Source organism: Acomys russatus, chromosome 7, assembly GCF_903995435.1.
Source record: "Acomys russatus chromosome 7, mAcoRus1.1, whole genome shotgun sequence".
Taxonomy (NCBI): domain Eukaryota; kingdom Metazoa; phylum Chordata; class Mammalia; order Rodentia; family Muridae; genus Acomys; species Acomys russatus.
Window position 1 is genome coordinate 29627250 of NC_067143.1, and position 17738 is coordinate 29644987.

Genomic DNA, 17738 nt, shown 5'->3' on the forward strand with positions numbered 1-17738 from the left:
TGGAGAATCCATCTTTGGTACAGTATTCAGTCAATTAGAATAGTACAGAATACATTGTGTGGGAGTCAAACAGTTCTGCCCTGCTTTAGGCAGGTGTTCTGAGCTCATTTAAGATAGGCTGCCCTAAACTATAGTAACCAGTGGATGGAGGGATGTCAAATGCATTTTAGGCTTATGACATTTTCAACTTAAGATGAGTGAGTCCATCACCATAACCCCACTGTAGGTCAATGAGCATCTGTATTTCTGCCATAGCTTCTTTTCCTGTTGCTGCAACGAACTATTACGATAAAAACAAATAAAGATAAAAATGAACTTTGTAAAAGTTCATAGTCCGAGGCCTGTCCATCATGTCAGAGAAATGGGAGAAGCTTGAAGAAACTGGTCATCTTCCGTCCACAGGCAGAAGACTGCAATGGGCACAAGCATGCCGATGGTGAGCTCACTCTTTTGTATTTACACCGTCTAGAATGCCGTGTGCTTGGGGAATGGTGCCACCCACAGACAAGATGCTACTGAAAAATGGTAAGACCTAAATGGGAGGTAATTAGGTCATGGGAGGGCACAATCCTTGGAAGGGATTAAGGTGGTTCCCACAAGAATGTTAGTTCTCCTGAGGGTAAGCATAATAAAGTCATTCCATGCACCTGGCCCTTCTGCACACAGCCACTGTCTTTCTGCTTCTTTGCTATGTTGTAAGGTCACCAGGGAGACCCTTGCCTTATGCTGGGACCATACTGTGTGAACTTTACAGTTATCTGAATCATAAGCCAAAGCATCCTCACTCTGTAGGCTACCTGTCTTGATTATTTTATGAGAATAACAAAACTAAGAAGAGCAACTTAATTACTTCAAAGAAATTAAAGAATGGAGTTCTCTGTGCCTAAGTGGCACCAAACAAGGATACAATATACAATTGCACCTCTTCAAGTGGAAGGGATACGAGCTGCAACTCTAAAAACTGAAAGTGCCTTACTAAATAAACAAACTAGATTAGGACACAGTTTTGCCCAGAGGGAAATTCTGCTAAGGAAATACTCTACCAGGTCCCCAGCTCCCATTGGCTCTGTTCAGAACCCAGCTTCTCTCCCCAATCCTAATGCCAGCACTCTGCTCTTCACCAGGATCTTTCAGAGGGCACTGTGGAGGAATTTTTAAACTGTAAGCCGCACACACCCATTTTTTGTTTGGAGGCATTTCCTGTGTCCAAACACAGTTTATTCTCTTGCCGGCTTTAAAGTTATCCAAAACTGATACCTCCGACACCAAACAAAAGCATTAAAAAGTCAAACATGCATGAAGAGCATCTCTAATGTTGCAGAAATCTTGTTTGCAGATAATTCAAAAGAGGACTTCAGTACGGAGGGATCACTGTGTCCTTGGGGCCAGAAACCTAAACACAGGCCTCTAGAGTTGTCTCCTTCCTTTGTCATCCCACCCTGGTGAGCAACATGTTTTCAGGACAACCTAAGTACAGAGACCCTAATCCCTGTCTATGCCAATAAGGGGTGCTCCCTCTATTCTTAACCAAAGTATGCCTTTAGCCATACCATGCTAAGAAGCCATAGCTGTCTCCCTGCCAGTGTTTGAGCACGCCCGGATGTGGTTTTCCTCCACCAGCTGGCAGGCTGGGTTCCAGAAACATCTTCCCTACCACTTCAAAGCCGGGAGGCAAGACAGAAGGTTTGCCAAGGCAAGTGCCAGCAGCCCCCACACTGCTGACTGGAGTGGAGACTGTGGAGTAGCAGGCCTGTGGCTGTGGTCCTGGTTTCCTAGCCTGTCCCTTTCCCCAAGAAGTCCCACTGCCACCCACTTCTGAGGCCTGTCTCCACCCATCTCTGCTAACTCTACCTGACCAAGGATGAGAAGACCCGATGGCTTTACATCTCTAATTATGAACACTATCCCTACCCAAACAGACTCATCTCCAACACCCGCCACTTCCAGCCTAACACTTTGCTTCTGGCATCCACACTGGACTGTAGAAAAGCCAGACAAGATGCAAGGTTCAGCCCCTGCCTGGGTCCAGGACTGAAGCCATTGTAATGAATGACTCATTAATGAACATCTTATACCTGTCAGGAGGTATAAACTCCATAAGGGCCACACCTACCCACTGTATATAGCTTGCATCACCTAAGAAAGTGGACAAAATTAATGAGTTTGGCAGAGACCAAGCTAACATCATTTGTAGAAGGCCTTTATGCTAAGAAATTATGAGAATCTTACCACTCCCATCCCACCACCAAAAGCATGGAGAGAGATGGAACCAGAAGGGTGTTGCATGCAGGCAGATCTCTGTGAGTTTGAGGTCTACAAAGCAAGCCCAGGACAGCCAAGGCTACATAGGAAAACCCTGTCTTGAAAAAAATAAGCAAACAAGAAACACACACACACACACACACACACACACACACACACACACACACAAAGCCAAACAAAGAGAAAGCAGGTATCTGGTCCTAATATGACACCTGCCTGGCTATTCTTTGCAATGGAAGGCCTAAACACTCATCTCACAATGTTCTTAACTGAGCCCTAAGCACTCAAGACAGTGGCTCTCCATCTTCCCAATGCTGCCTGCCACCCTTTAACACAATTCCTCTGTGTGGTGACCCCCAACCATAGAATTATTTTCATTGTCACTTCATAACAGTATTTTTGTGACTGCTGTGAATCAGAATGTAAATCTGTGTGTTTTCCCATGGTCTTAGGTAACTCCCATGAAAGGGTCATTTTACACTCAGGGTGTCAGGACTCACAGGATGAGAGCCACTGCCTTAGGGGACTGAACGTCTTTGTACCCTCGGTCTCATGGACATTCCTGTGCTCCTCTTCTTCCCTGCCTCCCTCCTCCAAAGAGATGGTCAAACTCCAGCCCTCAGTGTCTGTAGATGTGAGTGTATTTAGAAGCAAGTTCTTTGCAGATGTAAACAAGGGAAAATGAAGTCATTAGGGCACACCCTAGCCCAATCTGACCTGTGTCCTTACAAGAAGAGAGACATGGGGAAAATGCCATGAGATGACAGGAAGAGATGACTGTGACACAGCTACAAGCTGAGGAGTGCCAGGGGTTAAAGGGTCACCACTAGAAGCTGGGAAGACACAGGGAAGGGCACCCAGAGCCACAGAGAGAGTGTGAGCTGTTGGCTTCAAACTTGCATCTGCCAGGCCTGAGAAAAATAAATAAATCTGTCCTTCTATGCCACTGGGTTTATGATAATTTATTAGAGGATGCCTAGGAAGTTAAGATACTCGGTCTCTTCTTTTGGTAGTGCTCAGAGAAACACATATAGGAAGTGTGCACCCTCCCACTCACACCACCAGAGGAGGCTGCAAATCACTTTCTCTTTACTACAGAAATGTGTTTGCATGTATACGTGTACATAAATACTACACATTATATATAGCTACAGTCATATTGTTCCACAGTAAATATAAAAATATAACACCATTTCTGTCTTACATCTGAGACACCAAAAATATTTGAGAGCAACAGTGCCATCCTATGACTTCTACAGGAACAAGGATTTGAATAAAGCCGGAAGGCCCTAGCCTCAGTCCTGATCACAAATAAAGTGCAAGAGATCTGGCCTGCAGATGTGGGTGATGGATGGACGACCTGTACGTAGCAGGTGAAGAGCTCCGCTGCATGGTCCCCCAAGAAAGATGGCGGGTAGAGAGAAGGTGGTGCTGGAAGGTTGATTAAAAAATTCCTATGAGCATATAAAGGGGAGGAAGTCCCCCTCAGTCACAGTCATAGGAGAGGGGAGTAAGGGGAAAATGGGAGGGAGGGAGAAATGGGAGGATACAAGGGATGGGATAACCATTGAGATGTAATAAGAATAAATTAATAAAATAAAATTTAAAAAAATTCCACCCATCGCAGCAGTCTGACTGGAGTGACCAAGTACCCATGTCAGCGGGCCTAACCCTGTGTCTGTGACATCCTTCCAGGGCTGGCAAAAGTGTTAGTATCAGGGACAGTGAAGAGTGTATGTGAATAAACAGCCGAGAGATAACAGGCTGAGCTGAGCACCTGCGAACAGCACGGCTCAGTTCACTTGGCACAATCAGAAAACAGCCGCAAAGGCAACGGACCTGAACGCAAGACGCTCGGGCCCCCTCACCTGCAATCAAAAAATGTCCTTGGCACTCCTGTTTCTGCTAGCCTTAGGCACCAAGGGACCTTGAGATAGTTTGAACTATTGTCTTCCTCTAACACTTTTTATAATGAACGTCCTCCCCAAAAGAAGAGGTAAATATGGATGCATAATTTTCATCTGCTCCCTAGACTAAGGTCTGATATCCACCAGAAAGTGTGAAGCCCATTTTTCTCTAAAACTACAAAGTCGAAGGAAAAAGATTTTGAAAATGTGAGAGAATTGTGTGGATTTTGCTTGTTTGTTTTTTGTTTGTTTGTTTGTTTCAAGTCTCACCAAAACCATATAGGTTCAGTAGAGTTTTTACAAAATGCTTGCGCCACAAATATTTCACACTTACGGGATTTTAAAAAATTAAAATATTTACACACACACACAGTGAGCTAGCTTGGGAATGAGAGCCAAGTCTAAACACACAATTCATTTATGTTTATCTATATATTCCTCATGCACACAGTCTGCAGGTCATTTTATACAGTATTTTACTGCAGCCACATTTTGACCACCTGTCACATGTGAGATGGACTGTGGGATGTTCCATTCACAGTGTCATGTCAGCACTCAAAAGTCTGACAACTTGAGGCACTTTAGATCTCAACATCAAAGGCGCCCAAACCGTGTTTTAGTTTAGACGTACTTAGGATCATTAATTTTAAAAGATCTTTCCACTGCCTCTGCTTCCGGGCTACCTGCTCACACCTGCCAGCTGACAGGCAGGCTCTTCGAGTAAGGCTGAACATTTGGAGAGGCGTTAATTCACTGCCCTAATTTTGTCTGACATGAAAGCAACAAGTGCAGACACTACTGTTACATGAGGTCCTCCGACAACCTCAGGGAGCAGATTCTCAGAACATGTGTTCAAATCCCCGCTATTAAAAAGTCCTACAGGGTCTGAGGAGTGTAGCTCAGGCAGCACGGTGCTCCCCTAGCCTGGACAAAGCTCTGGAATCATCGCACAGCACTGCATAAAAGTCAAGCCTGCTGGCACATGCCAACATCCTAGAACGTGAGGAGTGAAAGCAGGAGGGGTCAGAAGTTCAAGGTCATCGTGGCTACACAAAGAGGTCAGGTCGAGGTCAGCCTGGAATGAAAGCCTATACTTAAAACCCTATACTTAATTACAAAAATAATAATTTTATGTGTATGAGTGTTTTACCTGCATATATGCATGTCTATGTACCATGCACATGGCCAGAGCCCTTGAGGACCAGGAGAGGGCATCAGATCTCCTGGGACTGGAGTTACAGATAGTGGTGAGCCCTTGTGGGTACTGAAAATTGTCCTCTGGAAGTGCAGCCAGTGCTCTTAACAGCTAAGCTATCTCTCCAGCTCCTAAACAAACTTTGTTAAAAGGCATGTGAACGTGCACCTGTCTGGGTTTAATACTTACTACCTCAAAAAAAGAATAAAATAAAACAAATAATATTTTAATATGACCTATGTTCATCTCCTTGTGGACTTCAGATTAATAATTAAATGTGAATCGATGTAAATAGTGGTCACACTATATTGCCTGGGGACAAGAGTGAGACTGAGTCCGTTTATGTTCCATTCCAATGTGAGCTCTTCTCTGGTTTTGCCCTAGGATTGGTTGAATCAATGAGGAAGGAACCCCAGGGATATTTCAGAAGGCCTATGAACAAACCTTTTGAGTGACAGGCTCAGGCAAGCCTGGGGCACAGAGGCAAGATGCAGAGATAACAATCCATATTCCACCTATGAAGCGGCCGCACTTGGACTTGACCTGACCGTTGCAGGCTCTATGTACCACTCTGGGCTGGGCTAGTCTCTCCACCTGCTCTGTCATCTGCCAGCTGCAGAGCTGCAGAGCTGCTCACCAACTTTCTGATCTATTTATATAAATCTCCATGGCTTGGCAAAGGTAAAGGGAAGGTGTTAATTTATGTTTTCGGTTTCTAAAAGATAGCCTTTCTTTGGCTGGCTGAGAAAGTGTGTTGTTGGCATGTTAAGCCCACTCACCTATGCAAGTATTTCTGTCCTTACCTATACAAGTATTTATCAGCACTGGGAAGGATATATGTATATATATATATATGTATACCATAATAAGTCAGGATCCATGCCCTAATTTTTTCATAAGTACAGGACTGTCTTTTTAAAGCTCTTCTATATCTATTTCAAGACACCTAGTCCCATTGAAGTCATTTCTTACCAATTCTCATCTTGTCAAAACAAAACAAAAATCCCACCTTAGCCTGCATTTCAGGAGGTACCTTGCTTGACTCAGTTCAGTGTGGGGTATGCTGTGGACCTCACACATGCATAGCTTCAAGGGAAGGATGGCTAAGGTTGATGGATATGGCTAGGTTGACTAATTATTTAGCTAGCATGCACAAAGTCCTGGGTTCTATCGCCCAGCACTGCATTAAACCAGGCAGAGTAGTGCATTTTGTGATCCTAGCACTTGGGAGGTAGAGATAGGAAGGAAGATCATCCTCAACTACATAGTAAGTTCAAAGCCATCCTGGACTACATGAGAGAGGAGAAGGGGTGTGGGTGACACACTGCGACACATGCAAATCATGAACATTATCCCATAATACACAACAAAGTCCCAGCGCTTGAGGAATGACACAGGCCAAGGATGATGTCTGTCACACAACCAGTATTGTACAGTTACATGCAGATGACCACTGTACCTTCAATGTAGTCTTTAAAGATGGCCTTCCAGGAGGAGAGGCAAAGTAAGCACAGGCCCAGGGTAACCCTTGTATACTCCTGAAGGGCAAGGCAGTTCCTGTTGAAGCCGTGGCCTGCGTGGATGCTGGGGGATTGCTATAGATGGCTCTGTGGATCTACTTCAAACAACACTGACCCAAAAAAGCTAACCGAGTGCCTATTTAAACAGCATCATTCTTGATTTTACAGGTTGGGTCACAATAATTGAATCTTACATAAGGAAAAAAAAAACATATGGGTCCAGCTGTGTAGAAATTTTCATCTTCATTAAGGGAATTCTTAGCAGAGTAAACACACAATTTCAGGTACAGTATTTCAAAAGCTTATGTAATCAGCCCAGGGCAGTTTGCCAACTTGCTTTTATCCAAGGTGGTAATTTCTCATTCTCATCAGCAGAAGATGGGAGAGCAAATCCAACAATTAGAGAAAGAGCATGTCTGTTTCACATAAGCCTTTTCCAAAGGAGGGAAAAAGACAATAGCCACTCCCTATGAATAATTTACAATAGTCTTTAATTGAAAAACACCACGTGACATTGTTCTCCTCTCCTACACCAAGCCTGCAGGTGCTGGGGCAAGGGCAGAGGTAAAAAGAGTCATGTTGCTCTTTTGATGGGTTTCTTGGGACACCTGGGCAGTGACTTAAGAAGCGGTCTGCCACATTTCTATTCTAGGCTGCACCCCCAAGAACTGTTTGCTGAATACCTGTTGAGACCCTGCTCGTTTCTCCTAACTGAGAAATCAGAAGCTTGGGTGTCCGTGGAAGGAAACTACATAGGCTTCAAGGGCATTGTGGCTGAGAAATGAAGTCTCTCCTTAGGCCAGTGGTTCTTAACCTTCCTAACCCTGCGCTCCTTTAACATAATTCCTCATATTGTGGTGACCTCTATCCATAAAATGATTTTAAATGCTACTTCATAGTTATGACCCTGCTACTGCTGTGAACCCTAATATAAGTATCTGATATGCAGATGGCCTTAGCTGACCCCTGTAGAAGGGTTGTTGTTCAAGCCCAAAGGAGTCACGACCACTGTGTTAGCCTTGGGTGTTAAATGTGTGGGAGCTATTCTAGAAAGTGACACAAACTTCAGGAAGTGGAGCCTAGCTGGATAAGTCGGTCAGTAAGGTGCCGTTAAAGATTATACTGGGTCCTCAGCCCCTCCCTTGCTTTCTGTTTCCATACATTCTCACTTCCTTGATGTGCCACGCAAATGCACTGTGTTAAGTGACCAAGAACTGAACCTTTTGGAAAAAGGAACAGAATAAGTCTTCTCTCTTTGCAAGTTTTTCTCCCACATACTATATATATTCTGTCTCCGTAACAAAAAAAAAAAAAAAGTAATTAATACAGAAGCTATCAAGGAAGACTCCCAAGGGCTCCCTGGACAGCCAAGATCATCATCTAGGGCACGAAGCTGTCTGAAAGGCAACTTGCCAGAGGAACTACAATCGGCCCCCACACTGTAAAGTGCTCCTAGGGAGTATGGCGAGAGAAGTGGATGAACAGACATATCACTGATAGGACAAGCTAAGAGTTTAGGCTGGGATCTACTACCTTGGCCCTTCTGCCATGTCCTAAATGATGTGACAGACTCAGGCTGTCTATTCAAATGTGTTTACAGCCATAGCCTGCTCCCAAGGGTTTTCCAAAGAGTTCATGGTAACTATTTAAGTAACAAAAAAAATCAATATAGTCAGTGTTCTCTCTGATGCGTTACCAGGTGAATCGAATGTTGCCTTGCTTGTCACATGCCTGGAGAACAGAGAATGCCAAAGAGTAATGACCAGCTATTTATGGAGGCAACAGGAAGCAAAGAGAAGGGTAGGCTAGCACATTACCCTCTCCCATCAAAAGTAGGGCACGTTATAGACCATGCTGCCTTTTGCTTTAAAATAGTTTCAATTCTATAGTCAACTATAGAATTCAATTCTAATAGTCAACTATTATACCTTAAACAGTGAAACTGCTATTCCAAAGTCTGGAGAGAAATGTCCCATGACTGGAAAAACAGCTTGGTATGTTACCACCATCGTGACTAAAGGAAGTGACCAACTAGGCCCTCAGACAGGAGGGCTTCCCATCTACGGAAGAACTAGACTTAAAGCCACGAAGAACCGAGTGAACCTTGGCTTCATTAGATGTGGAGATTCATAACCAAGGGAACGTTTCCCTTAGCCATGTGGTCACTGGACAGCCCAGAAGAAGGCTCCCCAGACTGGCTCACTGCAGGTCATAGCCACAGAGGATCCAGTGAGTTTAATAGGGCCAACCACAGAGTCAGCACGCTTTGGGGGCCCTATGATCCTCTTGGTACTCGTGAGCCTTTGGGAAACCCCAGGGCATCCAAATGGGGATTGAAACCTTTACTTGGTAAATACACTATAACCCAAATCACCAACACGAACCCATTTGCTTTCCAAGGCTAGGATCAGCAAGCCTAGGGGCAGAAGGCTGCTGTACAGGGTGCACATGGAAGGGCAGTGTGGAGAAGCTGTGCAGCCAGCAAGACCCAGCAGCCGGGAGCAGAGAGAATGAACACGCTGGATGGAAACAAGACCGTATCAATGCTCCTTCGTTATGCTTCTAAGAAATCCAAGGCTATGACGGGAGATGTGTACACCAATGAACCTGGGGAGCCCAGCTGCTGCCACAAGAAGCAAGATCAAGCAGGGGAGCAGTCCATCCTTGAGCCCTGTGGGCATCCCAGCTGAGCTTCCATACCCAGCATATGTCCTGGGCCTATGTTCCTTGGCCATTTCCCTCCTGATATCTCAAGATCCCTGAAGTGGCCACTCAGCCTTATAATCACAGAGGTAGAACAAGCTATAGGAGCTAACATAGGCATCGTTAGAAACAGGAAATGAGGCTATACACAAGATTGCAAATCCTCAGGTGCCTCAAAGGCACCTGTTGGTACTTCAACCTGTGTGACAGAAAGTCCCTCCCCAGTGTACAACCGTAGGCACACTTGTCTCTCCCAATCATCAATCGGCTCTTTTTACCTGAAGTTCCAGGGCCTATAAGAAGACATACATTAATGACCACTGCTGTGGTTCCTCTACACACACACACACACACACACACACACACACACACACACACAGCGGGGGGGGAGGTGAGGACTCATTTTTAGAATATTTAATATAAAATAAATTGTTGCAATACACAAATAAATAAAAGAAATAGCAATCAGGGTTTAACTTATTTCACACTTCCAAAACCATTTTTTTTCCACCATACACAAGTGTTTATTCAGAAGTGTAAACTTTCTATGACTACACCTCACTAGACCAAAGCTAGAGCCTGACTGAAATAACTTCAATTCAGTGGTTGAGGCTTCGTTATTATTTCTTGAGGAAATATGTACAGCCCTGTCAGTAATACTAGCAAGGCTGTCCTGGGTACTTACAAGGTAACGGATATAGTTCAGACCTGCAGCAGTGAATACTCACAGTATCACAGGGATCACAATTATCCTCATGTGGGTGGGGGGCTGTCAAGACAGGGTTTCTCTGTGTAGCCCTGGCTGTCCTGGACTGCTCTGTAGACCAGGCTGGCCTCGAACTCACGGAGATCCACCTGCCTCTGCCTCCCAAGTGCTGGGATTACAGGTGTGTGTCACTGAGTCTAGCTAATTATCTTCATTTTAAAAGGATAAAAAAACAAACAAGAGGTTAAGTCAGCAGCCTAAAGGTCAGAGAGATGCAAAGGGACAGGACACAGGAATGAACACCAGGTGTTGCAATAGCTGTCATCCAGTGACTCTCCACTGTCAGACACACTCCTGAGCCAGGAGTTTTAGTCACTGACAAGCAATGTCTCCCATGCTAATCTATGAACATGCAGGCTGCCTGGAGTGCATGTGCCTTTGAAGAACATCAAATTTCACATATCTATGAATCAAGGTCAATAATAACCCTTCTGCAGAGAAAGTAGTAGAAAGAAAAACAAAACAAAACAAAATAAACAAGGGCAGGAAGCAAGGCTATCTTGCTGGGGCACAAACTGCCAACAGCATTTCTGAGAGGCAATAAAATACAGGCAAGTTGTCTCGGGAGAGCCTAGAGTCTAAATCCATTTGAAGACATACAGTCAACATTATCATTAGGGATTTGGGAGTATAGCTCAATGACAGAGCACTCGCCTAGCATGTACAAGGTCCTGGGTTCAATCTCCAGCACTATAGGAAGAAAGAAATGTACAAAAAAAAAAAAAAATTCACTGTTACAATATTTCTCTCAAGAAAAGGAAGCGTATGACATTCAGAAATACCCATATATGTATGCAAATAATATAAAGCATGCAGCCATGCATAGAACATGAGTGCCTATGCAAAGATGGGGCAAAGTGAAGGTTAATACCACACTTTTCATAGGAGTGTGACAATTAACTGATACAGTCTGTGAAATCTGTCCACTTTAAATGTGTTTGTGAATCTGGGAGACACACTAGAGATAGGTGGCGAGGAAGGAGCTACACTTTCCTCCTGCATCAAATGAGACTCTGTCTTCCTTCTTGTTGCAGCAGTACACTTACACATACTCTGGCCACACTATTAGGTGAACAAGACCTTGATTCAAGTAGAGGCTCAAAGTCTGCCCTCAGAGACAAAATCCAGAGAGCTTCCCTGCAGGAACTCTGTCTGGCCAGAGGTTCACCGACCAACGGTGCAGGAGGAACCTCATGCAGTCTGCCCTGGGAATATCCTTCCAGCAGCAGGCAGGAGGAGCCAAAGTGGCCAAATACCCACCAGCAAGGTAGTACCACATAGCCAGACCTCTGGACCCTTTTTATAAGGTACTGAAAGTGAACAGGGACAGGGGCCGGGGGAGTTAACAAAACTCAGGAAAAAACTCTCGCTCACTGTACAAGGAATCCACTTAGATTCTCCTATTGTTAAAACACAAGCACCCCTCCATATGTACACCACCAAAAACAAAGGTATGTCCATAAACCTAGTAGAAGAAAACTTTCAGAAATACATTTTTTTCCTGTAAGGAGTATTAGTTAATATTTTAAACCAAGCTATAAGGGGAAAAATTTCAGAGTAATTTTTTTTTTTTTACTAACTGGGGCTAATAGTAATTATGCAAATAGCAGAAAATTTGTCATTATGAGTAACCATAAGTGCATAAAATAATTTGATTAAGTAAAATACAGTTACCTTAGTCATCATACTAATTTGACAGAGACTTCAAAAAAGTTTTTCAGCCATCAGATTCTAGGCTAGCTAATGCAAGAACCTATCTTCAAGATGAGTCTTCTTTAGAGGGAAAAACAAAGCAACAACAACAACAACAACAACAAAAAACAAAACAAATAAAAACCAAGAGTGGCAGCTTCACCTCACTCACTAATTGTAAACCTACTGAATGTTCTCTGGCCTAAAAACAAGTGACTATAAAGCAGAGAGACAGCATCTCATTAGCCACACTCAGCTATCTATGACGGTACCCCGGAACCACAACCTCAAACACACTTCTGCATAACTTACAGGTTCACAGGGGTCACCTGAAGATCCAACTCTCGAGACTTCTGAGACCATAACTGGCCTTTATTTCATTTGCATTGCAAGGAAATTCAAAAGCATCTGTTCTGAGTTTCATTTGCAAATTGCCTAAGGTGTCAGCAGTTTTAATTTCCTGTACACATCCTTATCTCAAGTCCTCAGTAAGTCGATAGCACACACATAAACCTGTCTCTTCAGGCTTACCTTCCTTCCAGGAAAGCCTTGCCACATCTCAGTAAGCCTCCTCCACAACGCACGGATAAAGTCTACCCAAATTCCCACATGCCTGGATGGATGGACGCCCTTTTTAACAGTCCAAGACTTCCACAGCAGTTAATGTCCCTGCAAATATGGCAATAAGACTGGAGCCACTGAAAGGAAACACTCCCCAGTACAAGAAGTATACATGGCCTTATCTTGGTGGGACAGTAGGAAGTACAGCGACCAATAAATTCACTGGACCTCCTCTTAGGCAAAATCCTCCTCCTCTTCCTCCTCCTTTTCAAGGCCAACCAAGTTGCTTAAGATTCTGCAGCACAACACTGTTCAACGTGCTGACTTGAGAGTCCTGGCTATGCATGGTGGTACCTAGATTACCTTATCTACAGTGTCCTACCAAGATCTAGTCAGGGTCCAGGTTCTTCTTCACTTCCTGGAAGGCCTCAAGACCCAAACAAAAAGTTGAGACCCTCAGACTAGTATGCCTTGTTATGTGAGCCTCCTCCCCAGCAGATTCTGTAAAATAAATAAATAAATAAATAAATAAATAAAAATCTCAATCTCCCCCCCCCCCGCCTTCTCCCTCCCTCTCTCCCTTTCGTTCTCTCTCCATCCCTTTCCTTTTTCCTATCTCCCCCTTCCTTCTCCCCTCCATCCCCCTCCTTCTCTTAACCCCCTGTAACACCCCCCCCCACCCAGGGCACACACAGAGGAGTCTATCTTTTCAGGGCACCTTCTCAAATCACAAGCCACTTCCTGCCTCACCTCCGCAGTCGGGGAAACATACACCAATGTCGCTGAGGACGCACTAAGGACAACAAGAACTCTTGTCTTTTCAGAATGAAAGGAAAAAAAAATGAAATGACACTTACCAATACTTAAAAACAAAAAGGTACCCAAGGAAGCTAACACAAAACAAAACAACAACAACAACAAAACCAAAACAACAACAAGGTGGCTGCATGGGCTTTTGAGATCAAATAGGAAATAATGCCATTGGCATCAAATTTGCAGCCATCTTCTTTGCTGAGAAAGGAGGCATTGGTAGCATTGCCCCATAGCAAGCCCTTCATCTGCTATCTGAAAATACTTTTTCAGAAGAGCATGCTGATCCCCTATGCACACAGCCCTTGCCTGTGGGGCACCTGCATTCATCTACAGGTTGCCTAGGACAGACACAATGACATTTTAATAGAAAGACACCTCCCTTTCCCTCAAACCCCCCTGTAACAAGTGATTCCTCCCAAATATCCACAGAGAAGGCTCCTGTGACTGAAAGAAAAACAAAACTTTTTCCCACCTGCCAAATGACAGCGGAAGAGAAGCCTCTTAAGATCAAGGCCCTGGAAGCAAGCTGACTGGGCCAGTCCTGGGTAAGCCAGCAATTCTTCAGCTGAGGTGATTATAGTGAAGAGACCTCAAGGGCAGCTGGGCAGAGCCAGGCCCTGAGAACCTTATGCTAGTACTGCCAGTCATCAAAATTAACTCCATTTCCTAAGCCTGTCCTTTCTTGGGCCTCCATCTGTTTTATGCAAGGAACCTGTTAGCTCCTGTTACCCACTACCTGCCTCCACCAGGCTTCCATCAGAAGTCCCACCAGGGACTGGCAAAAGTGCCCAGATGACACCAGTAGGTGAGCTGAACCTGTCCTGTCCTTGTCCTGAGAATCATGGTAACCCCTCATCTCCCAGGGCCAGCCCTGCCTAGGGAAGTTCCTTGAGGCGAGCAGAAGCACTTGCTTTTTAACTTTCCAAAAGGACAAGGCCACTCATCTGCTTGAGGCTCAGCTTCACTTCCTTCTAAAACCCCTAAGTCACTATAAGTGAAAACTCCTGATCTCGGGCATTCGTCATTCCTGGGATGAAAATTATAGCCTTGCTGTTTTTGCCACTTGTGAATAACATACTCTTAAGTGAAACTGGTTCGAGGCAAAAGAAACTGTTAAACAAAAGCCAGCTGTTGATAGAATAATTGCCTCCTTTTACGTGAAGACCTGGTTAGATATAAATTAGTTTGCATGTGCTCTGGTACAAAGCCACACCTATCAGGATTAAAGTGCATCTGCCTCTAGGAACACAGGTACCTTCTAAATATTTTAACAGTCAAAGCTCTTCTACAGAAGCTGCCCCTCCAAACACCCTACTCCCCATCAAACAAATTCCAAATTCTGCAGCTTAGCATCACAACTATAGACATAACGAACATGTTCCACAAACCAGAATATCCAAAGGTCCTTTTGGCCCCAGGGTTCAGAGACAACACATATGCACAGGACAGAAGTAGAGACTTTAAAATCTGTTCATTTGGGGAGGGGAAAGAAAAATCCATTTGGTACCTCAAATGCCCTAGAGTTCTGTCATCCCAGGAACAGAATTGACTTTGTAGGGGACCCAGCCCCTGCAAGTAACCACAGGACGAACTTTAACCAAGCACCACTTCACTTCACCTTAGCCTGAAGGAGCCTTGGGGAATTGTTGATGGTAGTGGGTACTCAGCGCCTGACCTTCATTATCTTTAGCCCAGGGCCAGGAATGAGGGATTCATGATAGCATCAGGATACACATGGCTCTCTCTCTCTCTCTCTCTCTCTCTCTCTCTCTCTCTCTCTCTCTCTCTCTCTCTCTCTCTCTCTCTCTCTCTCTCTCTCTCTCTCTGGATATGGTTATCCACCCGCTTTTGAAATCTTGTCCGGTTCGATCTCCATCAAACGTGCTCACTAACACTTAAAAATCTATGACATTTGTTTCCAGTTTCAGGTCAATAACCAAGTAATGATTTAACACTATCCACTCTCCAGACATCTTTTCCTGTTTAGACAGGTCAGGTCTGGAAGTGCTCTGTTTGAAACTCAAGGGCAGACCACCTGAGCACCGCAGGAGAAAGCAAAAAAAGTAGGTACTTGACAGTGCTGAGTCATTACAAGCGGATTTCTTGGGTATGGTAGGCGTCCACGGGCCTTTTGAGCACCAACAATCCCTTTCTGGAGGCAAGTAAAACAGATTCATGTTGTACACAGTGATGCACTCCCCGTGTGAGAGAGCGACCACGGTGGGAAATCAAGCTATAACTACACAAACTCGCAGCAGCTCTCAGGTACTATAACTTTATCCCAACACTGAAAGATGGCTATTGGGATTAGGATAGGTCTAGTCCCCCTGTAGCCACTGTTCTGCTCAGGGCCAAACTCCGGTGCCTTTTACTCTAAGCAGTTAAATTCCCAGGCAATTGGCGGATGGAGAAAGAGCCTAGGGGGTAAAATGATGCATAATGATTCGTTCTCCGCGCGGATGAAACGGAGAGTAGAGGACGCAGGATGCTAACTGGATTTTCCTCCCATGTGCAGGTCACCTGAACCGCGATGCCTTCCAGTCTCTGAGGAGGTTCCCTGAACTCGCCATATGGCTCCGTTTTCAAGAGGAGAGAGGAAACAGTTCCATGCCCACCTGCCCGCAGCGTCTCCTCTCTGGCACCCCCTTCCCCAGCCCCTGCCCTGCGCGCGAGCTGCTGCTGGCATTCACGGTCCCGCCCGCTCCGGGCTCGGGCCGGCAGCTCCCCGGGCGGCCGCCTCTGCGCCAGTCGCCAACCTCCGCGCCGTGCCGAGGTCATGCCCGCCTGCCCCCAGCGCCAACGAGGCCCCCTCCCGGTGCCAGGAGGCAAGCCCGAGAAGCGACGGCAGGAAAGGGGGTCCGCGGCAGAGTTGGCACCCGGACTCACCAGGTAGGCGCCCACCGTGCCTTGCGCCAGCATCAAGGCGCACTCAGACACCAGGAAGATCTTGATGTTGGAGAAGCAGGACACCTTCTTTTTCTTCTTCTTGTTCCTCTGCGCCTCGTCCCCCTGCAGCTCGCCGCTCCGGCCGCCGCCCCGACGAGCCGCCCGGCTTCTTCCCCTGCATCCTTCCCCCGCCGCCGCCGCCGCCGCTTTCCCGCTTGCCCTGGGTGTCGTGGCCGTTGCCGGGCGGGGGTGCGCGCCGCGAGGCTGCGTGCTGTCCCCGCCCCGGGCCCGCGGCGGCCGCCCCCGTCCTGCCGCGGCTAGAGAGGTTGAAGGCTCCACTCCTCGCCGCCGCCGCTCTCGCCCCCTTCCTCCTCCTCCTCCTTCTCCTCCTCCTCCTCCCTCCGCCCTCCCCTCGCCGCCTCCTCAGGCTCGGGCTGTGCCAATCACAGGGACTTCTCGCACCGCCCGCCGCTGCCGCCGCCTCGCCTCTCTCGGACTCCCGTAGCTGCCTTCACCAGCTCTCTCTGGCCCGCCGGCCTCGCCTGCCTTCACCCCTAGTACCCCCAAACCATGACCGGGGCCTGATCGCCGCCTTGAGCCCTGGGCTGCGCAGCTACTCGCTGCAGTTGTGTCTCTGGGAAGCAGGAGGAGACCCTGCTTGGGGCGCTGGTCAAGGCCGGCCGGGGTCTAGCTACTCTGAGAAATTGCCCAATTGGGGACTTCTGGTAGGGTGGGAAGCTGAGCGAGGAAGGTGCTACCCGGCCACTAGGAGGCACTGTGGAGCCCTGGGCGCCACGGCGGAAACTGGGTGGTACTGCGGCCAGCGATGGGGCGCAGAGAAACGGAGTGCTCAGGCACTCTTTTTCTTGTGCCGGTACCTGGTGCTTAGGTACCCAACTGCTAAGGCTGGAGAGGAGGAGCTGTTTCGGTAAAGAGAGAATTCCGGGCACCGGTTCGGCTTGATTTGGGAAGAACAGTTGTTGAGCTCTGGGGCTCCGAAAGATGCCAGAGGTCAGAGCTACCAAGGGCTTCTTCGGTCAGCTAGTCTCTGCTCCTGCACTCAGTGGCTACTGGATGTCTCTAAATCGCCCATTCCCCGAAAATTGGGGCAAAGAAACCGAAGCTCTGAGAAGGGAAGTTAGATCTTAAGGGAGTTTCGCTGACTGACGACCTGGCTCAAGCCACGGAGTACAGGCGACTGCAGGTCACAAGGATCCCACCAGAGGGCCTTGTTGTAATTCAGGGAGAGCCACAAGCTTGCCCCTTCCCCACCCCTCTCCTGACTATGGGCCCTCCCTGGCCCTAGCCTGAAGGTCTGCATGCAGCTGTGCCAAATTGTCATCAGTTCTCACCCGCAGTATTCCCTAGGACTTTGGTTCGCAAGACACTTCTGATAGGATCTACTGGTTCCAGCAACAGCATTTGAAAGGAAA

The 17738-nt window shown here is 46.5% G+C and overlaps 1 protein-coding gene across 1 annotated transcript in view; it reads right to left on the reverse strand.

Annotated features, from left to right (window-relative positions):
- Window positions 1–16501, reverse strand: part of Slco3a1 (solute carrier organic anion transporter family member 3A1) — a 294528-nt gene extending 278027 nt beyond the window's left edge. The window contains 2 exon segments of the mRNA XM_051148731.1: window positions 16306–16455; window positions 16457–16501. Coding sequence (XP_051004688.1) covers window positions 16306–16455; window positions 16457–16486 — 180 coding nt within the window. The 5' untranslated portion in view covers window positions 16487–16501.
- Between the last annotated feature and the right edge of the window lie 1237 nt (window positions 16502–17738).